Source organism: Rousettus aegyptiacus, unplaced genomic scaffold (assembly GCF_014176215.1).
Source record: "Rousettus aegyptiacus isolate mRouAeg1 unplaced genomic scaffold, mRouAeg1.p scaffold_m13_p_4, whole genome shotgun sequence".
Lineage (NCBI taxonomy): Eukaryota > Metazoa > Chordata > Mammalia > Chiroptera > Pteropodidae > Rousettus > Rousettus aegyptiacus.
The window spans coordinates 120,286,213-120,305,462 of NW_023416307.1; the positions used below are offsets into that span (position 1 = coordinate 120,286,213).

General features: G+C 42.4%; 1 protein-coding gene across 13 annotated transcripts in view; it reads right to left on the bottom strand.

Moving 5' to 3' along the window:
- Positions 1-19,250, bottom strand: part of ATP2B2 (ATPase plasma membrane Ca2+ transporting 2) — a 359,406-nt gene that overhangs the window by 32,228 nt on the left and 307,928 nt on the right. For all 13 annotated transcript variants that reach the window (XM_016121355.2, XM_016121360.2, XM_016121357.2 and 10 more), the window contains 2 exons: positions 1,209-1,450; positions 9-243 (listed from right to left, as the gene is read on the bottom strand). In XM_016121355.2, coding sequence (XP_015976841.1) covers positions 9-243; positions 1,209-1,450 — 477 coding nt within the window. The remainder of the gene's footprint in view (positions 1-8; positions 244-1,208; positions 1,451-19,250) is intronic.

The window sequence follows — 19,250 nt, forward strand, 5'->3', positions numbered from 1 at the left end:
GGGCCTACCTCGGGCCGCACAGGGTCCTCGATGCCCACCACGCAGATGCAGGTGAGGTCGTTCAGGATGTCGTTCTCATTGTCCCAGTCGGGCTCAGGGCTGCTGGGGAAGTCACGGTAGGCCACGCAGATGGTGCGAAGCCCATCGCAGGCCATGGGCTCGATCACCTTCTTCACCATCTCATCCCGGTCGCGGGGCCGGAAGACTCGGGGCTCCCCTGACCCATTGAGGATTTTGCAGCACCTGGGAATGGAGATGGATAAGGTCCAAGGGCCCCAGGATCTTCTTTCTGACTGGCTCGAGCTCACTTTCCCCTCCCTGGTGTTGCCCAGCTGGCTGTGGTCAGTAATCCAGTGCCTGTCCAGTCCATATCCCATAATGCTTCAGGGATGGTCCAGGCCCTTAGGGCTGAGGCATGGATGAAATCGGGATCAGCCAAAGAGAAATCGGGCAGCATTTTTGCAATATCTGTCCCAGTAGGTTCAGCAAGAGCAGGTCTCCTTTGATCTGTTTCATATTCACAAGATTTTATCTGAAAAAAATAGCGCCATAGCCAAAATGGCTTTCAGAGGGCATTAAACCTAGGCTAGTGGTTCTTGATCCTGCTTGCACATTAGAATGGCATTGGAGGACCTTGAATAAATAAATACGCATGTGTGGGCCTTGTCCCAGAGGTTCCAATTCAGTTTGTCTGAGGTGAGACCAGAAATCAATGGTTTCTTAAACCCTCCCTGGGGTGATTCCAATTTGTAGCTAGGATTGAGAACCACTGGGCTAGACCAATCCCTTCAAGGTACAAGTGGGGAAACTGAGGCTCAGAGAGAGGGAGTGACTTGCTTAGTTCTCCAGGCTTATTTCTGACACCTGGAGTCAGAGGAGATTGGCTAACAGTGAAAAGCACTATCATCCACCAACTCTATGCTAAGGGAAGTGAAATAAGAGAGATCTAACAGTGATAATGGGTAGAACTTCCTAACAGCAAATAAGGGAGGAAGAGGACTCTCTAAAGAAATTTTAAAGAGAAAATAGTAGAAGAAGCACTGAGCAAGGGTCTTGGAGGTGGTTTTGCTGTGGGACGTTGGGCAGGGCCCCCTCTGTGCCTCTGGGTGCCAGACGGCCCCTCTGACCCAGCCTGTAGGGCTGTCTGTGCTGCGCCACCCTGCGGTCCCCAAATCCTTGTGCCCCTGCCCGCTCAATGGGCCTCTTACTTCTTGAGCACGATCTCAGATGCACCCTTGCTGTACATGCGGAAACTCTCATCCGGCAGCTTGATGACGGTGCTCATGGACTTGCGCACGGAGTTGAAGGTGTATACTTTGTACAGCTTCTCCTCTGGCATCTGGCTGCGCACGGGCTCATAGTCCTGCTTCAGGTCCAGCACGAAGCCCAGCAGGCCACACTCTGTCTTATTACCCACTTGCCGAGGCAGGGCGCCCTCCTTCTCTGGGGGCTGCAGAGAGAGAGGCGAGTGGCTCACAGGGGTTTGCCTTGGAGAGGCCCTGGGGCTGCTGCCTTGTGGTCTGAGAGGTGGGGACCAGGCTCTGGCTGCCCCCTCTCCTCTCAGTCAGCCTTTAGCCTTCTCTATGCACTCTTAGCCCTCTGCAACCCAGACACAGTCCTGGATCCTGATGCAAGGAGTTATGCATGATCAGCTTTCAAAAAATTATGAGCTATTTCAAACATAAAAGCATTACAAGTACGCAGGGGACAGGACTGCAGCTGGACACATACCTTGCTTACTCTATATTCGCTTTAGATTTTTCTTTTTTAAGAAGGAAAACATGATAAAGTTGAATTCCCCTGTGTATCTCTCTCCATCTGCACAATCCACTCCTTGTTCCAGGAAGAACCTCTATCTTAAACTTAGCATAGATCGTTACTGTGCATGTCTTAACTTTTTATTTTGTGATAGTTCTAGATTCACATGCGGTAAGAAATAATACAGAGAGTGCTAGAGTTATCGGGGTGGGGGAAGGGGATCACTTCGTGGATTGTATACATGTCTAACTTTAAAAAATAAAAAAAAAAGAAATATTACAGAGGGATGTCATATTCCTTCATCCAGTTTTGTGTAGCGCTTACCTCTGGTATGATTGAGAACATCGTCAAAACCAAGATATTGACACTGATATAATCAAACTGACCTGATTCAGATTTCACCAGTTTTGTATGCACTGTGTGTGTGTGTGTGTGTGTGTGTGTGTGTGTTTAGATCTAGGCAGTGACATTACATGTGGATATTTCTATGACCACCACTGTAAAGATACCAGACAGCTCATGACAAGGATCACTTTGCCACTCTTTTTTATAACCATTGTCACCACCCTTCCCTCCCCACTTCCTGGCCCTGGCAACCACTAACCTGTTCTCCATCTTTATACTTTTGTCATTTCAAGCATGTTATAAAAATGAAATCATATAGTACGTAACCTTTGAAGACTAGCTTCTTTTTACTCAACATAACCTCCTTGACATTCAGGCAAGTCGATGCATGTCAATAGCTTATTCCTTTTCATTGCTGAGTAGCATTTCCATTGCTGAGTAGGACCATCCCTTGTGATTTCAATTTAGTTTCAACCAAATGAAATTGCTATTTTCGTATGTCAAAATGGTCACACATTGGCAACTGGCAATTTCATGTAGTTTAATCTAATGCATATCTGTATGCGTGTACATGCAGTGCTGTTTTGTGCGTTGAAAGGTTCATATAAGAAGACTGTACACGGTCTTCTATAACTTGCTTTGCTCATGTACCATTATATTATTGAGAGTCATCTGAGTTTTAAATGCTGTTTGGATTCCATTCTGTGAATAAGCCATAATTCACTTCTCCATTCTTCTGCTTCCTCCTCTTTTCCTTCAGTCATTCATTTGGCACATACTCTTAAGCACTGGCCCCCCACTAAATGCTGGCTGCATGACCACCACAATCACCTGACCCAAGACTCTCAGTGTATCACTGACCACATCACATTCTTGGGCAGCTGCCTGAACTAGATCTGCTTCGTACCTCTGTACCTGTGCCTCTGCTGTTTCTTCCCCCTTCCCTGGCAGGCAGATGTCTCCTTGCCCTTTAAGGACCAGTTCAAATATCTCCTGCTCTTTGAAAATTGCTTCGTGGGTCTGCCTTGCCCCCAAGTGAAGGAGTTGTATTTTTTCCCTCTCTGGGTTCTCAGAACCAGCACAGAGCCCAGCACACAGTAGGACTTCCTGTTTGCTGGATGGCTCGATGCGGATCAGTCTGGTGGTTAACAGGTAAGGACAAGATGCCTCCTCATGGATGCTCATTGTGGGATTAGCAGGAGGCTGTGAGAAGTTCGTACTTACAGGTAAACTCACCTTCCCACATCTACTCACATCATTTGCACAAAATTAACATGTAGCCACTCAGGTGGAGGCGGCTTTGGGAGTGGTAAAAGCCATCACAGATAAACACAGACCCTGGAGAGGTTTGAAGAGGAGTAATTACCTATGAACATGTCTGAGTGCCTGCACTGCCATCAGTGGTTCTTCATGGGTCTCAGACCAGCCTTGCACAGGAATCCTCTGTATCCTCACCCTCGCCCTCCTTCATGTTGTTCAAAAGAGCAGTCCAGACAGGAGGAAGAAGGTGGCGTCTAGACGCCAGCACGGACTGGCTATGCAGGGGACAGAACTGCGATTGGACACATCTTGCTTACTCCCCCTTCTGCAGTTAGGGAGCCGACTTCAGCACTTTAAGGTCATGAGCATTGATAACACGGCCACCCTGAGGCCTGGGGACTCACAGGAAGGACAGAACCTTAGGCCTTAAACCCTTGTCCTCAGTGTCTGTAAAACAGAAAGATCTGAGCAGATGATCTCTAGCTGAGGGAAAAGTCGACCCTCATCAACCTTTTCCTTCAAGCAGATCGTGGTGAGGAATGGCAGAGCAAGGCAGAGCAAGGTATGGGAACGAGGCTCCGAACACCCTCCCTATCTCATGCCATTTCAAACTAGATCTCCAGCATCAGGAGCCTTGGAAGGTTCCCCAGTCCCAAGCTCTTCAGTGAGATATGATAGGAAAGCATCCCATTTCTGATGTTTGGGAAAATAAATTCTAAGCACTCTCCTTTGTCTCTGCAGTATGCTGTTAGGCTCTGCTTTAAAATTTATATATTTGTGTATGTGTGTGTGTGTGTGTGTGTGTGTGTGTGTGTCTGTGTGTGTATGTATAGATATGCATATATACACACATATATATTTATTACAATTTTATAATTGGCCTTCGGATGATTTCCAGAGTTTTATGTATTTTCCACAGTAGTCCCCCCCCCCACCTCCACTAATGAAAGAAAATGACGACACGAAGGACTTAAATAAAAATGCCTAATTACTTATTTGCCCAAGAGAGCTGAGCAGTTATGGTTGCAAAACACCCGGCATTTTATTACCCTCTGTGAAATATTTTAATTTTCCTCTAAAAGGATTTCAAACAATCCATGGTTGCAAATGGCAGAGCTGCCTCCTCCGTAATTCAATTTGTTTCCATGAACTTGAGCTCTGAAATCGCCTACGTGCATTATTAACAAATGGGGGCCTGCCCCTCTTCTTTTTTGCCCTTTTTTAAATTTTTTTTTTTTTTTTTTTTTTGACAAACCCAGAGGTTTTGCTATTGCTGTAGAATTTCCAAGAGCCTTTTTACCTCCAGGGCTCTAATTCTGAAAGGGAGTTAAGGCATAGGTATTGTTCTGGTTTTGATGGACAGGAAGCAACGGACCTGCGGAGGGGTGGGCTTGCAGCTTTCACCAAGCCTCCAGACTCCACCCAGCACAATTCTCGGTGTGGGCATTAAGCCCTTTGGGAGTGCTGCATGCAGCCACGGGCATAGCTTTGGGGGAAAATTCATGCTCCTGTTTTGGGATGATAGAGAGGGAAAACAGCCAAGATCAAGAAATGATGACTTGAAGAACTACAAGTTATAAATAACATCTGCAAAAATGAGATTAAACAATGTAGCTAGCGTGTAACACCTCACACCCATTAGGATGGCTATTACAAAACACAAAACAGAAAATGAGCGTTAGTGAGGATGTGGAGAAACTGCAACCCTGCGTATACTACTGGGAATGTAAAATGGTGCAGCTGCTGTGAAAAACCATCTGATGGTTCCCCAAAATTAAACACTGAATTACCATATCATCCAGCAAACCCCAAAGAATTGAAAGCATGGACTTGAAAAGATATTTGCACACCCTTGTTCATGGCAGCATTATTCACAAAAGCCAAAAGGAAGCAACTCAAGTGTCCATAGACAGACAGATGGATAAACAAAGTGTGGTCTATACACACAAGAGAATATTATTCAGCTTTAAAAAGGAAGAGAGTTCTGTCACATGCTACAACATTGATAAACCGGAAGACATTATGTTAAGTGAAATAAGCCCATCACACAGGACAGATACTGTATAATTCCACTTATATGATGTACCTAGAATATCCAAGTTCATAGAAATAGAAAGTAGGATGGTGGTTTCCAGGGGCTGGGGGAAGTTAGTGTTTGATGGGCACAAAGTTTCAGTTGGGGAAGATGAGAAATTCTGGGTTGGATGGTGGTGATGTTTGCACGACAGTGTGAATGTGCTTAATGCCAGTGAACTGTATACTTATCAATGGTTAAAAAAAAGATGATACATTTTACGTTAAGTGTATTTTACCACAATTAAAAAAAATCTTTTAAAAGATCTCCCAAACAACCCAACAAACATAGCATGGTGGACTGCAGCAATTGCAACATGACAATGTTAGAAAAACGACTTTCTGCTCATTGGCTGTCTCTGGTGGCCTCGCCTCCTCACCTCTCAAGGACAGGCACTGGCGGTAAAGCCTTCCCAGATGCCTGTATGAGCCGCCCGCCAGCTTCCACAGCAGAAGCAGGGACCATTTTTCCCATTTTTTGAACGTCGACTCTGCTCACCACTTTATTAAGCGCTCCACGTGCATTATCTAGTTGTATCTTCACAGCCCCTTGGGAGGTAGGTTGCTATTATTCCCACTTTACAGTTGTGTACACACAGGCTCACAAAGGCGGCGGGGTCACCCTGCTAGTCAGTGGCTGAGCTAGGATTTGACCCCAGGTGTTCCCAACTCTGAGCCTACAGCACATGCTCTCCCAGCAGCCCTGCCTCTCACCACTAGCATCTGAGATTGCTCATTAACTAGTTAAGCGGTTGGTGATTGTTTAGAGTCCTTGACGGGGGAGGCTGTGTCTTTCTTGTTTATCTTTGCCTCCCACCGTGGGGGTAACCCATGAATAAGTGAATACTTTTGTGTTTGTGTGTGGAGTGCTGCCACTGGGAGGCCAGGTGGGATGGAATTTTGTCAGAATTTCAGCCTCCAGGATTGTCATCTGAAGGCCTGCCTCCTCAGGAGCTCCTCAGGTGCCAGGCCTCCTGAGGAGCAGGTGGCAGGGCCACGAGAATTTCCCTGGAGGGGAGAAAGGCAGAAGTCCGTGTGGGTGTTCAGGACAACAGACTGAGAGGCTGAAATCCCCAGGGAGACACTCCTGGAAAGGAAACTCCTTGAGGACCTTCCCAAGCTCACCAGTGCTTTGTGTACATGTGTGTGTGGTGTGGGGTGTGGTGTATATGTGCACGTGTGTGATGTATGCGGTGTGGAGTGGATTGTGTGTTTGTGTGGTGTGTGCAGGGTGAGGGGGTGGGATGTAGGTATTAATAGCTCTGTGAACAGTCAGAATTCCCAGATGGGGGTTATTTGCTTTAAACTCTTCTGGAAAGGGTGTTTGCAAAAAAACAAAACAACAACAACAAAACCCCAAAAAACAAAACAAAAATGAGTTGTTGAATTCAACAGAAGGCCCTGCTATTTCACCTACCAGAACTCCATCTCCTACTCAACCTTCCCACCTTAATGCCCTGCAAAGTCATTTCCAGTGTCTTCCATGCCTCTGGCACCCCTGGCTTGGCCAGAGCTAGTCTCAGAGCATGGAGCCAAGAGAGCTGAGTTCAAGGTTTGTCTCTGTTTCCCAAAGTCACTACTTCCTTCCCCACTTCTCCTTGGTGCCCCGGTTCTAAGATTACAGAGAACACAATGAAACAGATCCTTTCTGTCTTTTGGGGACTACTGGGGTTCTCGCTGTAGCCATCTGAGTTTAGGAATAAGGTATGCTGAAGACTTGGGGTTTCTAAGTAGGTTTAGTTTGGTTCATTTATTCAGGAAAACCATCCTGTCAGGAAAGTCCTTTTTGCTCCTTCCTTCAGAACCGCTTCAAGTGTTCCAGGGAAGTTTGTTTTTCTCTTAATAGTTTTTATTTTCAGAAATACGCCGTAACTTTCTAACAACAGCTCCACAAGCACTCATCTCAGCTAAATAATTCAAATGTTAACCATAGTGTCAACATATCTTAAAAGAGGTCTCATAAAACATAAAATTAAAGGTCGCTTGGGTCGTTTCAGAACAGAATAAATGCAGGTGGAGAAGGCGAATGTTTTCCCAAGAAAGCACAGTACCTCAAAAGTCTGAGGAAGGAGCTATTTCCATTTAAAGCTCAGCCATGGCTCTGAGAAGCAGGAGGATGAAGAGAAGCTAGTAGAAGACATGACGTTCAAAGAGTCAGAGGTGGCAAAGGAAATCTGAGGTTGTGCCAGGATTTCTGAGGCAGGAAAGCGATTTCTGACTAAAAGTTGATTCACATAGCTTCCCTCAGAGGGCAGGTTTAGTTCCTAATGGTTAGGAATAAGAGTGGAAAGAAAAAGCTTCTGTCATCCTCAGAAGGGATGGGGCATGGGGTTGAGGCTGGCCTTCTGGAGGGTCATCCAGGGCTGCTTTTCCTGGCCTCCCTGCTGGCAGACTTGGCCCTGGCACCACCTGTGTCTGATGCGGCCTGAGCACTGGGAGGAGAAAGCCTGTTAAGGATTTATCTGCTGCCACCCAGCTCCCCCGAGACCTCCCAGCCTCACTTCTCATTATTCTAGCCTGTAGACATGCACAGGCCACAGACTGCCACATTTACTGAATGGGCCATGATTCTTCAGGTCCCTGGGCCTTTCGCAGGGCTATGCCCTGCCTGGAATGCCCATGCCCCCTTGCCTGCCTGATAAACTCCTCCAGAATTCTCTAGGCCCAACTCTGTCACTTGGTGGTCAGGAGCTGCCCTAGGCATGTTACTTGATGTTTCCGCAGTTCCGTTTTCTTAACTGCAAGATGGGAATGATCATATTTGTCTTGATCACCTGGAAGGGATGTGGAGGGTCAAGCAAGACAAAGACTGGCAAAGAAAACTGCAGAGGGTAAGGCTCAGAAACAATCATACAGGCAATAAGAGTAATAAATGTTGTGGGTCGTGTGCTTGCTACTTGTTAAGCACTGCGCTGGGCGTTCCACCTGACATTTCTCATTTGATTTTCACAGCAGCCCTGGAACTGCCTCAAGAAAAAGGTGCCGCCAAATGAGTTGGGCATGGAGCGTGGTGGGCTGCACAGGCCCTGGATCTTACAGACCTGATTCCAGACCTGGCTCAGCCTCTTATCTGCTCTGGGACTATGGGCACATTCTTTTACTTCTCACAGCTTCAGTGTCCTTATCTATGAATTAAAGATGTGATGTCCTCACTTCATGGGGTCAGGTACAAGGCAACATGGGGGTAAGTATGCAGCATTGAGCCTGGCTAAGTGAATGTTAGCAATTATGATTAATTATATGCTCATTTTACAGACTGGAAAACAGAGGCTTGGCAAGGTTAAGTAACTTGCTCAGGGTCGCACTCAAGTGGTGAGTGCTGAAGCCTAGAGTTCAAATCCTGGTCTAATGGACTCCAGAGGCAAAGTCTTTAACCATCGCTTCTGTGATATCTGGATTCTACCTCCGCTAACCCATGCAGTGACACGGCACAAGTTCCTTCTCGTTTCAGAGTAAAGAGAGGGGGCTGGACAGGTGGTCTCTAAGGTCTGTGAATGCATGTAGATGACACTCACACAAGCTATTCTTGCAAATACTCATCTACTGTGCGTGTGTGTGTGTGAAGAATAAAAGGCACTAGCTCATTGGGAGATCTGTACATCAATGCAGAATAGAGAGCTAAGGGAGTTGCGGAGGAAATCAGCTCAGTAGGCCGGAGGTGCCAATAGAATGCTAGAGACTGGGACTGGGACCGACTCCTACCTCTTTCCTGTAATGAGGACAGGAAAGCAGGAGGAGGAATATCAGTCCTGTCCTGAGCTTTCTATCAGTTCATATTCATCCGTCCACCACCCTTTAGCCACTCGTCCATTCATCCACCATTCATCCCACCCACTCACATCTACCCATCCCACCATTCATCTGTCCCCCACCCCTTATTCATCTGTTCATCCTCTCCCTAGCTACTCTTCATCTCATTGACCACACACACACACACACACACACACACACACGCACACACACACTTATTCACCAATCAATTCACTTACCTCACCCAACCAACCAGCACTTCCTAAGAGCCTCAGCCAGGGCGACTGAGATGACTCCGTTGTGTTTCTCACTCTCATAGAGCCCACAGCCCAAATCAGACAGTAAGACACAGAAGAATCAGTGTCCTCATGGAGAAGGAAATACAGCTCTACCCAGGGTCTTACTTTCCTAGGCCAGGCTCATTTACTAATCAAAGCTGAGGGGCAGTGTGGGGAAGGCTTGCCTTTCCTGCTCTGTCTCCTCTTGCGTGGTTTGTGATGTCCTGCAGTCACAATTCCTCAGCCTGGTTTGGAGATGGCTGGACTTCCACTCTGGACTGAACAGTCCCTGCCTCTGCTCAGGCTTCCTCTGGCCCTAGAAGGGCAGTCCCTAAAGACTTCCTTTGCCCCAAATGGTTGGCAGGTTCTAGCTGTGAGTCTGATTTCCTGGACCCCGGGCCTTCCTTGTCAGGACCACCATGGACTAATGATGCCACAGGACTGGATTCAATGACCAAGAACTTGGTCTAGATACCCTACTCAACAGCTGGCTTTAGGGTACCTGTAAATTGGCTTTGCCACTAACTGGCTGTGTGACTTTGGGCAAGACCCTTTCCCTCTGCAGCTCTGATGCCCCTGCTGTCTGTCTACTGGTTAGCCTCTGCACTGCTACAAATGGAATCCCCTTCAATGGGAGACTTTACTGCTAAAGAACGGCACCACTAATCATTCTGTGTGCTGAATGTGTGCCCGGCACTGTGCTAAGCACTTCCACTTACTAACTCACTTCATCTTCACAATAGTTTCCCCCAGGAAACTGAGGCACAGAGAGTGTAAGTAACTTGTTTACATTTACACAGCTAGTAAGGGATTTGAACCCAGGCCATCTAGCTCCAGAGGATGAGCTTTAACCACCACCCAGTCATACCAGTGGGCTCTGCTGTCCCTTCTACACCGAGGGCCATCAGCTTCCACCAAGGAGAACCATGTGGCCAGGGTTCTTTTAGGAATGACCAAAAAAGAGAAGTCTCAGGATGCTAGGGTTTATGGCACAGAAGGGGACACTGGTGCCTGAGAGGCAAGTGACTTGACCTGATTATAAACCAAGGATCCCAGTTCCCAGGTCTCCAACCCCTCTTCCTGTCTCAGCAGTTACACTTTCTCCACAGATGTAGTTAACGGCCTGACTCCTGTCTTTTCAGCCACCTGGACGCAGCCTCAGTCAACCGACATCTGGGAATTAGATTTAAGCTTTGTCTCCAGTGCTATGAAACACTGCCTAAGACTTAACACCGCGGCGGTGTTGCCGTGGCCCTCCTGGCAGATCCCAGGACTCCTCCTTTTCATTGTAACTGCACAACACACATCTCAATCCAAGTCCACCTCGCAGGGCTTAGCCCACGCAGTTGCCCCTACGCCTGAAGTCTGCTCTGGGAATCACCCTGCTCCCCTCTCTGCCACATCTGAAGGATAAGATCATTAACAGCATGTCAGTTATTTTAAAAAGGCCTAGGGAACAGAATAAAGCCTCATTGATCTACCTTGAATCCTAAATTGGCGCTAGTGATGGGAGTGAAGGGAAAAACAAAAAACATGGCCATTTCTGGCATCAACCCCAGGGTTCTCTATCGCCGTCCGCATGCATTATCCCGACCTACTTTCTCCTTTTGTCAGTTCTGCCTCTCTCAACCTGCAGCTCTGGGGTGATGTGGGCGGCTGCTCGGCTGCAGCGAAGGGTATAGTTCTTGCAGCCTCAGGGTCTGGAGGCAGGAGCCGCCTCTTCCTGCTTCCCCTGACAGCCCTCTGCCCCTCACTGCTGACTTACATTCTCCTCCCCATTTCGATAAACCTGTGAGTAGCTCCCACAACCCGACTTGATCATGGGCAGAAGGGAGAGGTCAGGGCCAGGGTACATTTGGAAGGTTAGCAAAAAAGCTCAGCTGCTCACTCAGATACTCGCACTGCAGAAATGCCCTACATCAGGGTGTCACTAACTTCTGGATGGACAGTTCTGCATTTCTCCTCGTCCAAATGCTGCTTAACTACAAAAAAGGCAACCAGTGCTTCTAAACCAAATAAGGATTACAATATGATGAATCTCAGTGGCTTAGCTGAGACAGAAATATGAGAGTTTTTCTTATCGAAACTAGTGATACAACTATTATTAATGACAACGATGTCCTTGGTGGTAGATTGTGAAAATGGCCATGAATAGTTCTCCCCTCTAAATCCATGCCCTTTGCAATGTGACTTTGCAGTTCCTCTCATTAAGAGATGCAATCTATTTCCCCACTCTTTGAATCTGACTTGTGTTAGCCAATAGAATGTGGCAAAGTGATACCGAGAACAAGCCCAGGGTTAAAAGACAACAGGCTCAAAATAAGAGTCACTTGGGCTAAGCCCACATCACCAAACGAAGTCTTAATACCTAATCTAACTGCAGTTTCAGCCTCCCCCAGAAATGTAACCTTACCCAGTCAATCTGGAATTTCCTGGTCAGCACTAGTGAGGAAATGCACCTGACACCCCACTTCCATCCTCCATAGGTAGTTTACCTAAGCCTGAAACAATCCTCTTTTCTCCCCTTCTGCCTAAAAAGCCTTCCATTTTGTACGGCCCTTGGAGTTCCTTCCTACTTACTAGATGGGATGCTGTCCGATTCACAAATCATTCAATAAAACCAGTAAGATCTTCAAGTTTTGGTCAGTTGAATTTTTGTTACTTAGCATATTTGGTGGCAGAAATGGGATCTAAAGTGAACTTCCGATGGCCCCAGGGACAATGAGAAATACAAGTGTGGTACTCCACTAACCCTTTGAGTTCATTATCTTTCTTGCCTTTTCCAAGGGCTGTGGTTGGTTCCTCTGGGTTTTGAGCTCTGCTTTCTTTGTGTTGAGCTCCTGATGTAATTGGCTTTCCACAGTTCCCTGTTTAATTGGAAACTTCAGCCCTTGATTCTGTCCCAAGATCCACGTGAGAATTGCAGTGGCACTTCACAGTTCCCCATTTATATGGAGCCCCCAAGCCCATAGTCCCCATTTCTCGAAGTCTGCTGGTTCAATCCTTTTTCCAATCCCCAGATTCCACGTAGGAAACTGTTGGTGATTACTGACCGGAGTTGGATTGGGTCCAACTTAAAAAACTGGACTGGGTCTGGGATTTGACTGGGTCTGACTTGAGCTGGACTGGGTCCAGAAAGTAAAGGTTGTTGCTAATGAGAATCTCAGAAGTAAAAAAGCCACAAAAGTTGGTGGGCACTGGTTGAACATTTAAGTGCTGTTAGAGCGCTTAAAACCTAACTCAAAGAATCCCATGTTAGTATTAATTGGTCTCGGAACTGGTTATATTGACACTAGTTCAACCTACCAGCCTCAAGAAAATTTCTGTGCAATGAGGTACACTATAAAACACTGCACAATCTCCAACCCAGCAGTATGTCCCTTTTAGGTATTATTTTGGCTTTGAGAGACCCAAAGACTCAGCTGAAAATAGATGGAATCCTTAAAATCTAAAGATTTAAGTGCACCCCTTTCCAGCTCACCTGCTTATTTTACAACTAAGAACTATGGTCCCAGAAGCTACAAAAATGGCAAAATCTTACTAAGCTTGTTTTGTGTCCTGAGAACTTGGCTTGGTAACTGTCAGGTTGGGGGCTCCAAAATACAGTCAGACAGAAATGTGGGTTGCACTCTCTTTATGGCTAAGGTCTACCGAAGTGCTGTGAGCCCTCAGAAGAATTACAATGGCCATTAGGGGGAATGTTTCAATGATAAGATCATTTAAGAAGTGCTCCTGTAAGTATGTGTTCCCAAATTAAACAAACAGAATGGGATATCTACTATAACTGGTATGCAGAAACTCCCCAAAGGCTACAAATTTCTAAAATGGCTTCATTGAAAGTTTCATTGTAAAAAGCTAATGAAAAAATTTAAAGGCACAAGTAGTACCTAGAACAAAATAAGACGAATCTAACTCTACTGCTCCCCTATCTTCCTTTATTTGAGTATTTATTCTGGTAATCCTCTGTTTCAATTGTCTTTCCCCTCTGAAGAGACTACAAGACTGTCAACAAAACTCTGCCAAGTTAATAGCCTTACAGACACCCTCATATCTACCTTCGAAGGAGGGTCCCCATGTGGACCTGTCCCAGAGTTGACAAGTCTTGGAGGAATTCTCTGGTAAACTGCTAAATTAGTCCCTAAAACAGCTAAGGGGAAACTAAAATTAAAATTAATTTAAAAAACCGAGCCAAATACTGGTAAATATTGGAGCTGTACTCTCTACTTTAAATCTCATTCAACACCAGAAGATAGGATCCTGGGAAAACTGAAGGAAGCTGGCTAAGGGTGATAATTCTTACTAGATTCAGCACTCCTAGATCTTTGCCTGGAGTAACCAGTAGAGAGGGGAAAATAGATTATCTTTTGGATCTTCTTTGGGGATGCTTCTTAAGTCCAAATGGTTGTTCAATACTGCTAAAAATATTTATTGTTCATTCTGTCTAAAAACTACAAAGTAACTCTGTGGTCACAAATTGGCCAAATGACAGAGCGAGCTAGAAAAATTTTAAGGCCTTCTCCCCTAAGCTAAAATAAGAGACTATGTACCCAAAGGGGAAAAGAAAACCTTCTAAAGCCCTTGTAAAAGGATTTTTGGGTAGATCAATCTATGATGTCATTTCAGGAGCAAACAAGTTCCCTGAGGAATTGAGACGACAGTCCTCTGTCTTACAAATCTTCGCAAAACTAGAAATGTAGCCCTAGAGGTAGTTAGTTCAAAATTCACCTATTCCTTTCACCAAACCCCAAATCTCCCCTATTTATATCAAAAGACTTGGAAATATTGGCCTTCGGAAACCAAAGTCCTAGGAGGGACTTGCATTCCTTCCCTGTGCCTTTGAGATGTAAAAGTTCTATAAAACTTCAGAGATTACCCTTATCAGAAGGAAAATAAAAGGGGGAAAGGTAATTTGAAACTTAGGCAAAATAAAAGTCATGCACCTTCACACATACTAGTAGAAAAAGCTTTAGCCATCTGAGCAGTTAAACTTACCTGATTCCAACTGTTATGTTATAATTAGTAAGTTTTATATCATAATACTTCTCTTGGCTAAAATTTTAAAACTATACATCTCTGTGTCTGTCTATGTTATGTGTGTCTATATATGTATGTTGTAGATGTGTGGCATTTTCTACCTCTAGATGCTATTACTAAAATTAATTTGTAAAAGAGCTCTATTTAATTGGTTTAAAGAAACAAAAACACTCTGCTTTATATAAATTTAAATTTAGTACTCATAAAAGTTCTCAAAAATATAATAGAAACTAACCCAAATGCTTTTCAGGTTCATGTGATCTGGGGAAATATTTGGTATTAAAGCTAGTTTAAGTTTGTTGATTTAATTAAAATAGACATGTTTTTAGAGTTATTAGCATTGACTGTAATGGAGACATACAACTCGTTTCACCTGGGTTTATTAGTCAAATGAATTTGTGTTATTTCTTAAAAAATTTGTCAGCAAGAAAAATTAGCTAGGAATGATGGTTGACTTTATCTCATAAAGCTTTGTGGCTATCCTAAACATAATTGTTGAGAACAAGTAAATTAAGTAGATATAAGTAGGATAAAAAGCTTAAGGTGAACTTTTAAAATAGTTTCTCCAAATCTTTTTGGTAATCTTAAACCTTAAAGTTTTAAGTTAAATAATGAGTTAAGTTAAATTCCCTGAATATTCAGATTATTTCCAAATAAGATAAAATACTGAAACATTAATTGCTGGACATTAATAGGTTTGTCCATTTTTGGCTTCCTTTTACAGAAGAACCAAAGAAATTAGAGTCTGTTAGTAAACAGGTCTTGTACCACACTGAAAAATGTGCTATGAAAAAATATGTTTCTAGAAATTATAAAGAGTATAAATTTTCCAAGCCACAGAATGTTAAAGACAGTGCACAATTATTTACTTTATTTTCACTAGAAGTTAAGATTTTTAAGGGATAAGAATTCTAATATATGTACCTAAAACTATTAGAAATAATAAAGGAAACATTTCTGTATGCAAGGAAAATAAAATGTGTGTTTTCAGTGAAAGGAGACATAAGGAATGGGAATGCATTTTGTTAAGGAAAGAGAAAGTAATTTATCCGAAAGTAAAACAGGTTATTTCGAAATAAGAAGGGGAAAGATCAAGAACAAATTAAAAAGAAAGCCAAGATTAGAGAAAAAGAGAGAGAGGATTTTACTTTGTATTTTCAAGTTGGCTAAAAATTAAGTTTGTTATAAGGGTTTTAAAAATAATCTTTAATATCAATAGTGTATTTATGTCAAACTAAAACAATTTTCTTTCATCTGCCAAAAGTTTTCTTGGACTATTGATCTGCTCCTTTTAAGTAATCTGCCTAGAAAATAAACAAAGACCTTGTGTCTTGTCAAAATAATCACTGATGTTCCACGCTGTCATTATTCGGTCTTTGATTACTTAAGAAAATCTCCTAATCTAGTCTTCTCAATATTAAAAGAGCTAAGTTTTGCTCAGAACTATGTAACCTTCTATATTTGCCTATGAAAGCTTTAATTATCACTTTGGTTAAATAAATAAGTATTGTTTCACAGTGAACTGTGATCCTATTGAACCAAGTGTTTTAAAATCTTTTTGGTATTTTTGACAAACTTCCCAAAAATTAAATCCTAAATGAAGTTTGTTTGACCTTGACCTAACTTTGTAATTTTTCAGGGAGGTCCCTGGAACATCTCAAAAGACTTGTTTTCTCTCCTTATAAAAAAGAGACAAACTTTTACATGGAGCCATAAAAAACCGTGAATAGCTACGGCAATCTTGTGAAAGAAGAACAAAGTTGGAGGTATCACACTACCTGATACCAAACTATACTACAAGGCTACAGTAATCAAAACAGTATGGTACTGGCATAAAAATAGATACATTGATCAATAGAACAGAATAGAGAGCCCAGAAATAAATCTACACCTATACCCTTACTTAATATATGACAAAGGACGTAAGAATATACAATGGGGTAAAGATAGTCTCTTCAACAAATGGTGCTAGGAAAATTGGACAGATACATGCAAAAAAAAAAAAAAAAAAGAAGAAGAAGAAGAAGCTGGACCACCCTTTTACGCCACATACAAAAATAGACTTGAAGTGGATTAAAGACTTAAATGTAAGACCCCAAACCATAAAACTAGAAGAAAACACAGACAGTAAACTCTCCGATATTACTAACAGGAATTTCTTTTCAGACATATCTCCTTGGGCAAGGGAAACAAAAGAAAAAATAAAAAAAAATGGGACTGTATCAAACTAAAAAGTTTTTGTGCAGCAAAGAAAACCATTAACAAAACAAAAAGACAACCAACTGTTTGGGAGAAGATATTTGCTAATGATACATCTGATAAGGGGTTAATATCCAAAATATATAAATAACTTATAAAACTCAACAACAACAAAAACCAAACAATCCAATTAAAAAATGGGCAGAAGACCTGAATAGATACTTCTCCAAAGAGGAAATACAGATGGCTAATAGACATATGAAAAGATGTTCAAGGTTGCTAACCATCAGAGAAACACAAATTAAACCACAATGAAATATCACCTCACACCTGTCAGAATGGCTATCATCAATAAATCAAAAAATGACAAGTGTTGGCGAGGATGCAGAGAAAAGGGAACTCTCATACATTGGTGGCGGGTTTGCAAATTGGTACAGCCACTATAGAAAACAGTCTGGAGGTTCCTCAAAAAATTAAAAATGGATCTACCTTTTGACCCAGCAATTGCACTTCTGAGTATTTATCCAAATAAATCAAAACAACAATTTGTAAAGATCTATGCATCCCTATGTTCATGGCATCACTATATAAAATAGGCAAGATATGAAAGCAACCTAAATGCCCATCAACGGATGATTGGATAAAGAAATTATAGTTCATATATACAATGGAATATTACTCAGCCATTAAAAAAAGGTGAAATCTTACCATTTGAAATGACATGGATGGACGTAGAGGTTATTATGCTGAGTGAAATAAGTCAGAGAAAGATAAATACCATATGATTTCACTTATATGAGGAATCTAAGGAGCAAAAAGAACAAACTAATCGAAAACAAACTCACAGATATAGTGAACAATTTGGTGAGAGAAAGAGGGGAGGGGAGTTGGAGGGCTGGGAGAATGGGGTGAAGGGTTAAAGCAGTACAAATTAGTAGTTAATAGATGGTCATGGGGATGAGGAGCACGGCATAGGGAATGCAGTCAGCATTAATACTTTGGCTAGGTGGAGGGTTAGGTGAGGGAGGGAGCAATTGGGGGGATCATTTTATGAACTGTATAGATGTCTAACCAATGTACTGTATACTTGAAACTAATTTAAATAAATAAATTTAAAAAAAGAGAGACAAACTAAGTAGGCTTATTTTATATGTTAAATCATATGAGAAGCATTGTCAAATAAGAAGTGATATTAAGCCTTCCTTATGTTATATCTGTATAGGGATATGTTATAAGTGTTCCTGAAACTGTATAAAATTCTTGGAAATCTGATGTCCTGGTGTTATCAGTCATAATTCATTATTATCAGTTAATAATTCATTATTATCTCAAATTGTTAAATTTGATTCTAATCTGTATTAGATTTTAATCTTGTTAGTTGTCTTTGAGGTTTTGTTAAACACCAGCAATTTAACAATTTACAGAAATAACCAAATTTCCTTGTCAATTCCATTATAATGAATTCTTATTAGATCTTTAATAATGGGCATTTTAAAAGTCTTTTGTTACTTATGGAGATTTATTGTCTTACTTTAACGCTTTTACAAAAGAGTTCCTGCAAAAGTGCTTCATCTTCAAGGAGATTCATGGACAGACCTCTGACAAGTATAGTTTTATGGCAAATTTAAGAATTTAAAATGAACTGGGTAAGAATTTCTGGAGTGAGTGGAAAAACTGGATTCAAGCAGAATAAGAATCAATAACATGGGCCTGAATGAACTGAGGAGGATTATAATTTTTATGACTTCTTGTTTGAAGCATTGCTGGTTCTCTAATGTTTTACTTTATCAGATTTAAGGAAACTTTTCCTTTTAAGCCATCAACAATTTGGTAAGATATACCTTTGTGAATAAAGATGAAACATTTACTTTTTCTCCTTATCTGATCTCTCTGGAATTTGAAAACACCTGAGTATTCTTTTCATGACAATATTATTAGTTATTTGCATAAATTCAATGAGAATCTGTTCTCCTTGTAACAGGACACAATTGGAAATATTGGTTATAGTACCAAGGCTTTGACTAGAATGTCATATTTGTGAAAGATGTACACAGACTCGGATGTCACTAGATGGTTTTAAGGCCAATAAAGCCCCTTGGAAAAACTGACCTGGTACCATGCTTATAAGGTTCCAGCAAAACAATCACTATTCTTGCTACACTTATATAAATAATCAGGTCAAGTCTAATGCAAATTAGTCAGTTTTACTGTGATTAGCCTTAGGAAAAAGAAATGAGAATAATTCTAGAGAGAAAAAATTTATATTTTCATCTTTGTATTATATTCTAATCTTGTTAGTTGTCTTTGAGGTTTTGTTAAATACTTGTAAGCAGGACTAGATCCTAAATTCTTCTAGTTTTCTAAATAATTTGTCTACAAGTGTCCAAACTAATGTTTCCAATTTTCTCCCACCCTTTTGACTTGGAATCACTGAGAACAAAGACTGCTCTCTTAAATCTCCTTGGAAGGAACTATACCACACAGATGGCAGCCGAACTTCAGGGACTCGAGCCTTGGGTACGTGTCTCACAGCTAAAGGCTCCACCTGGCATC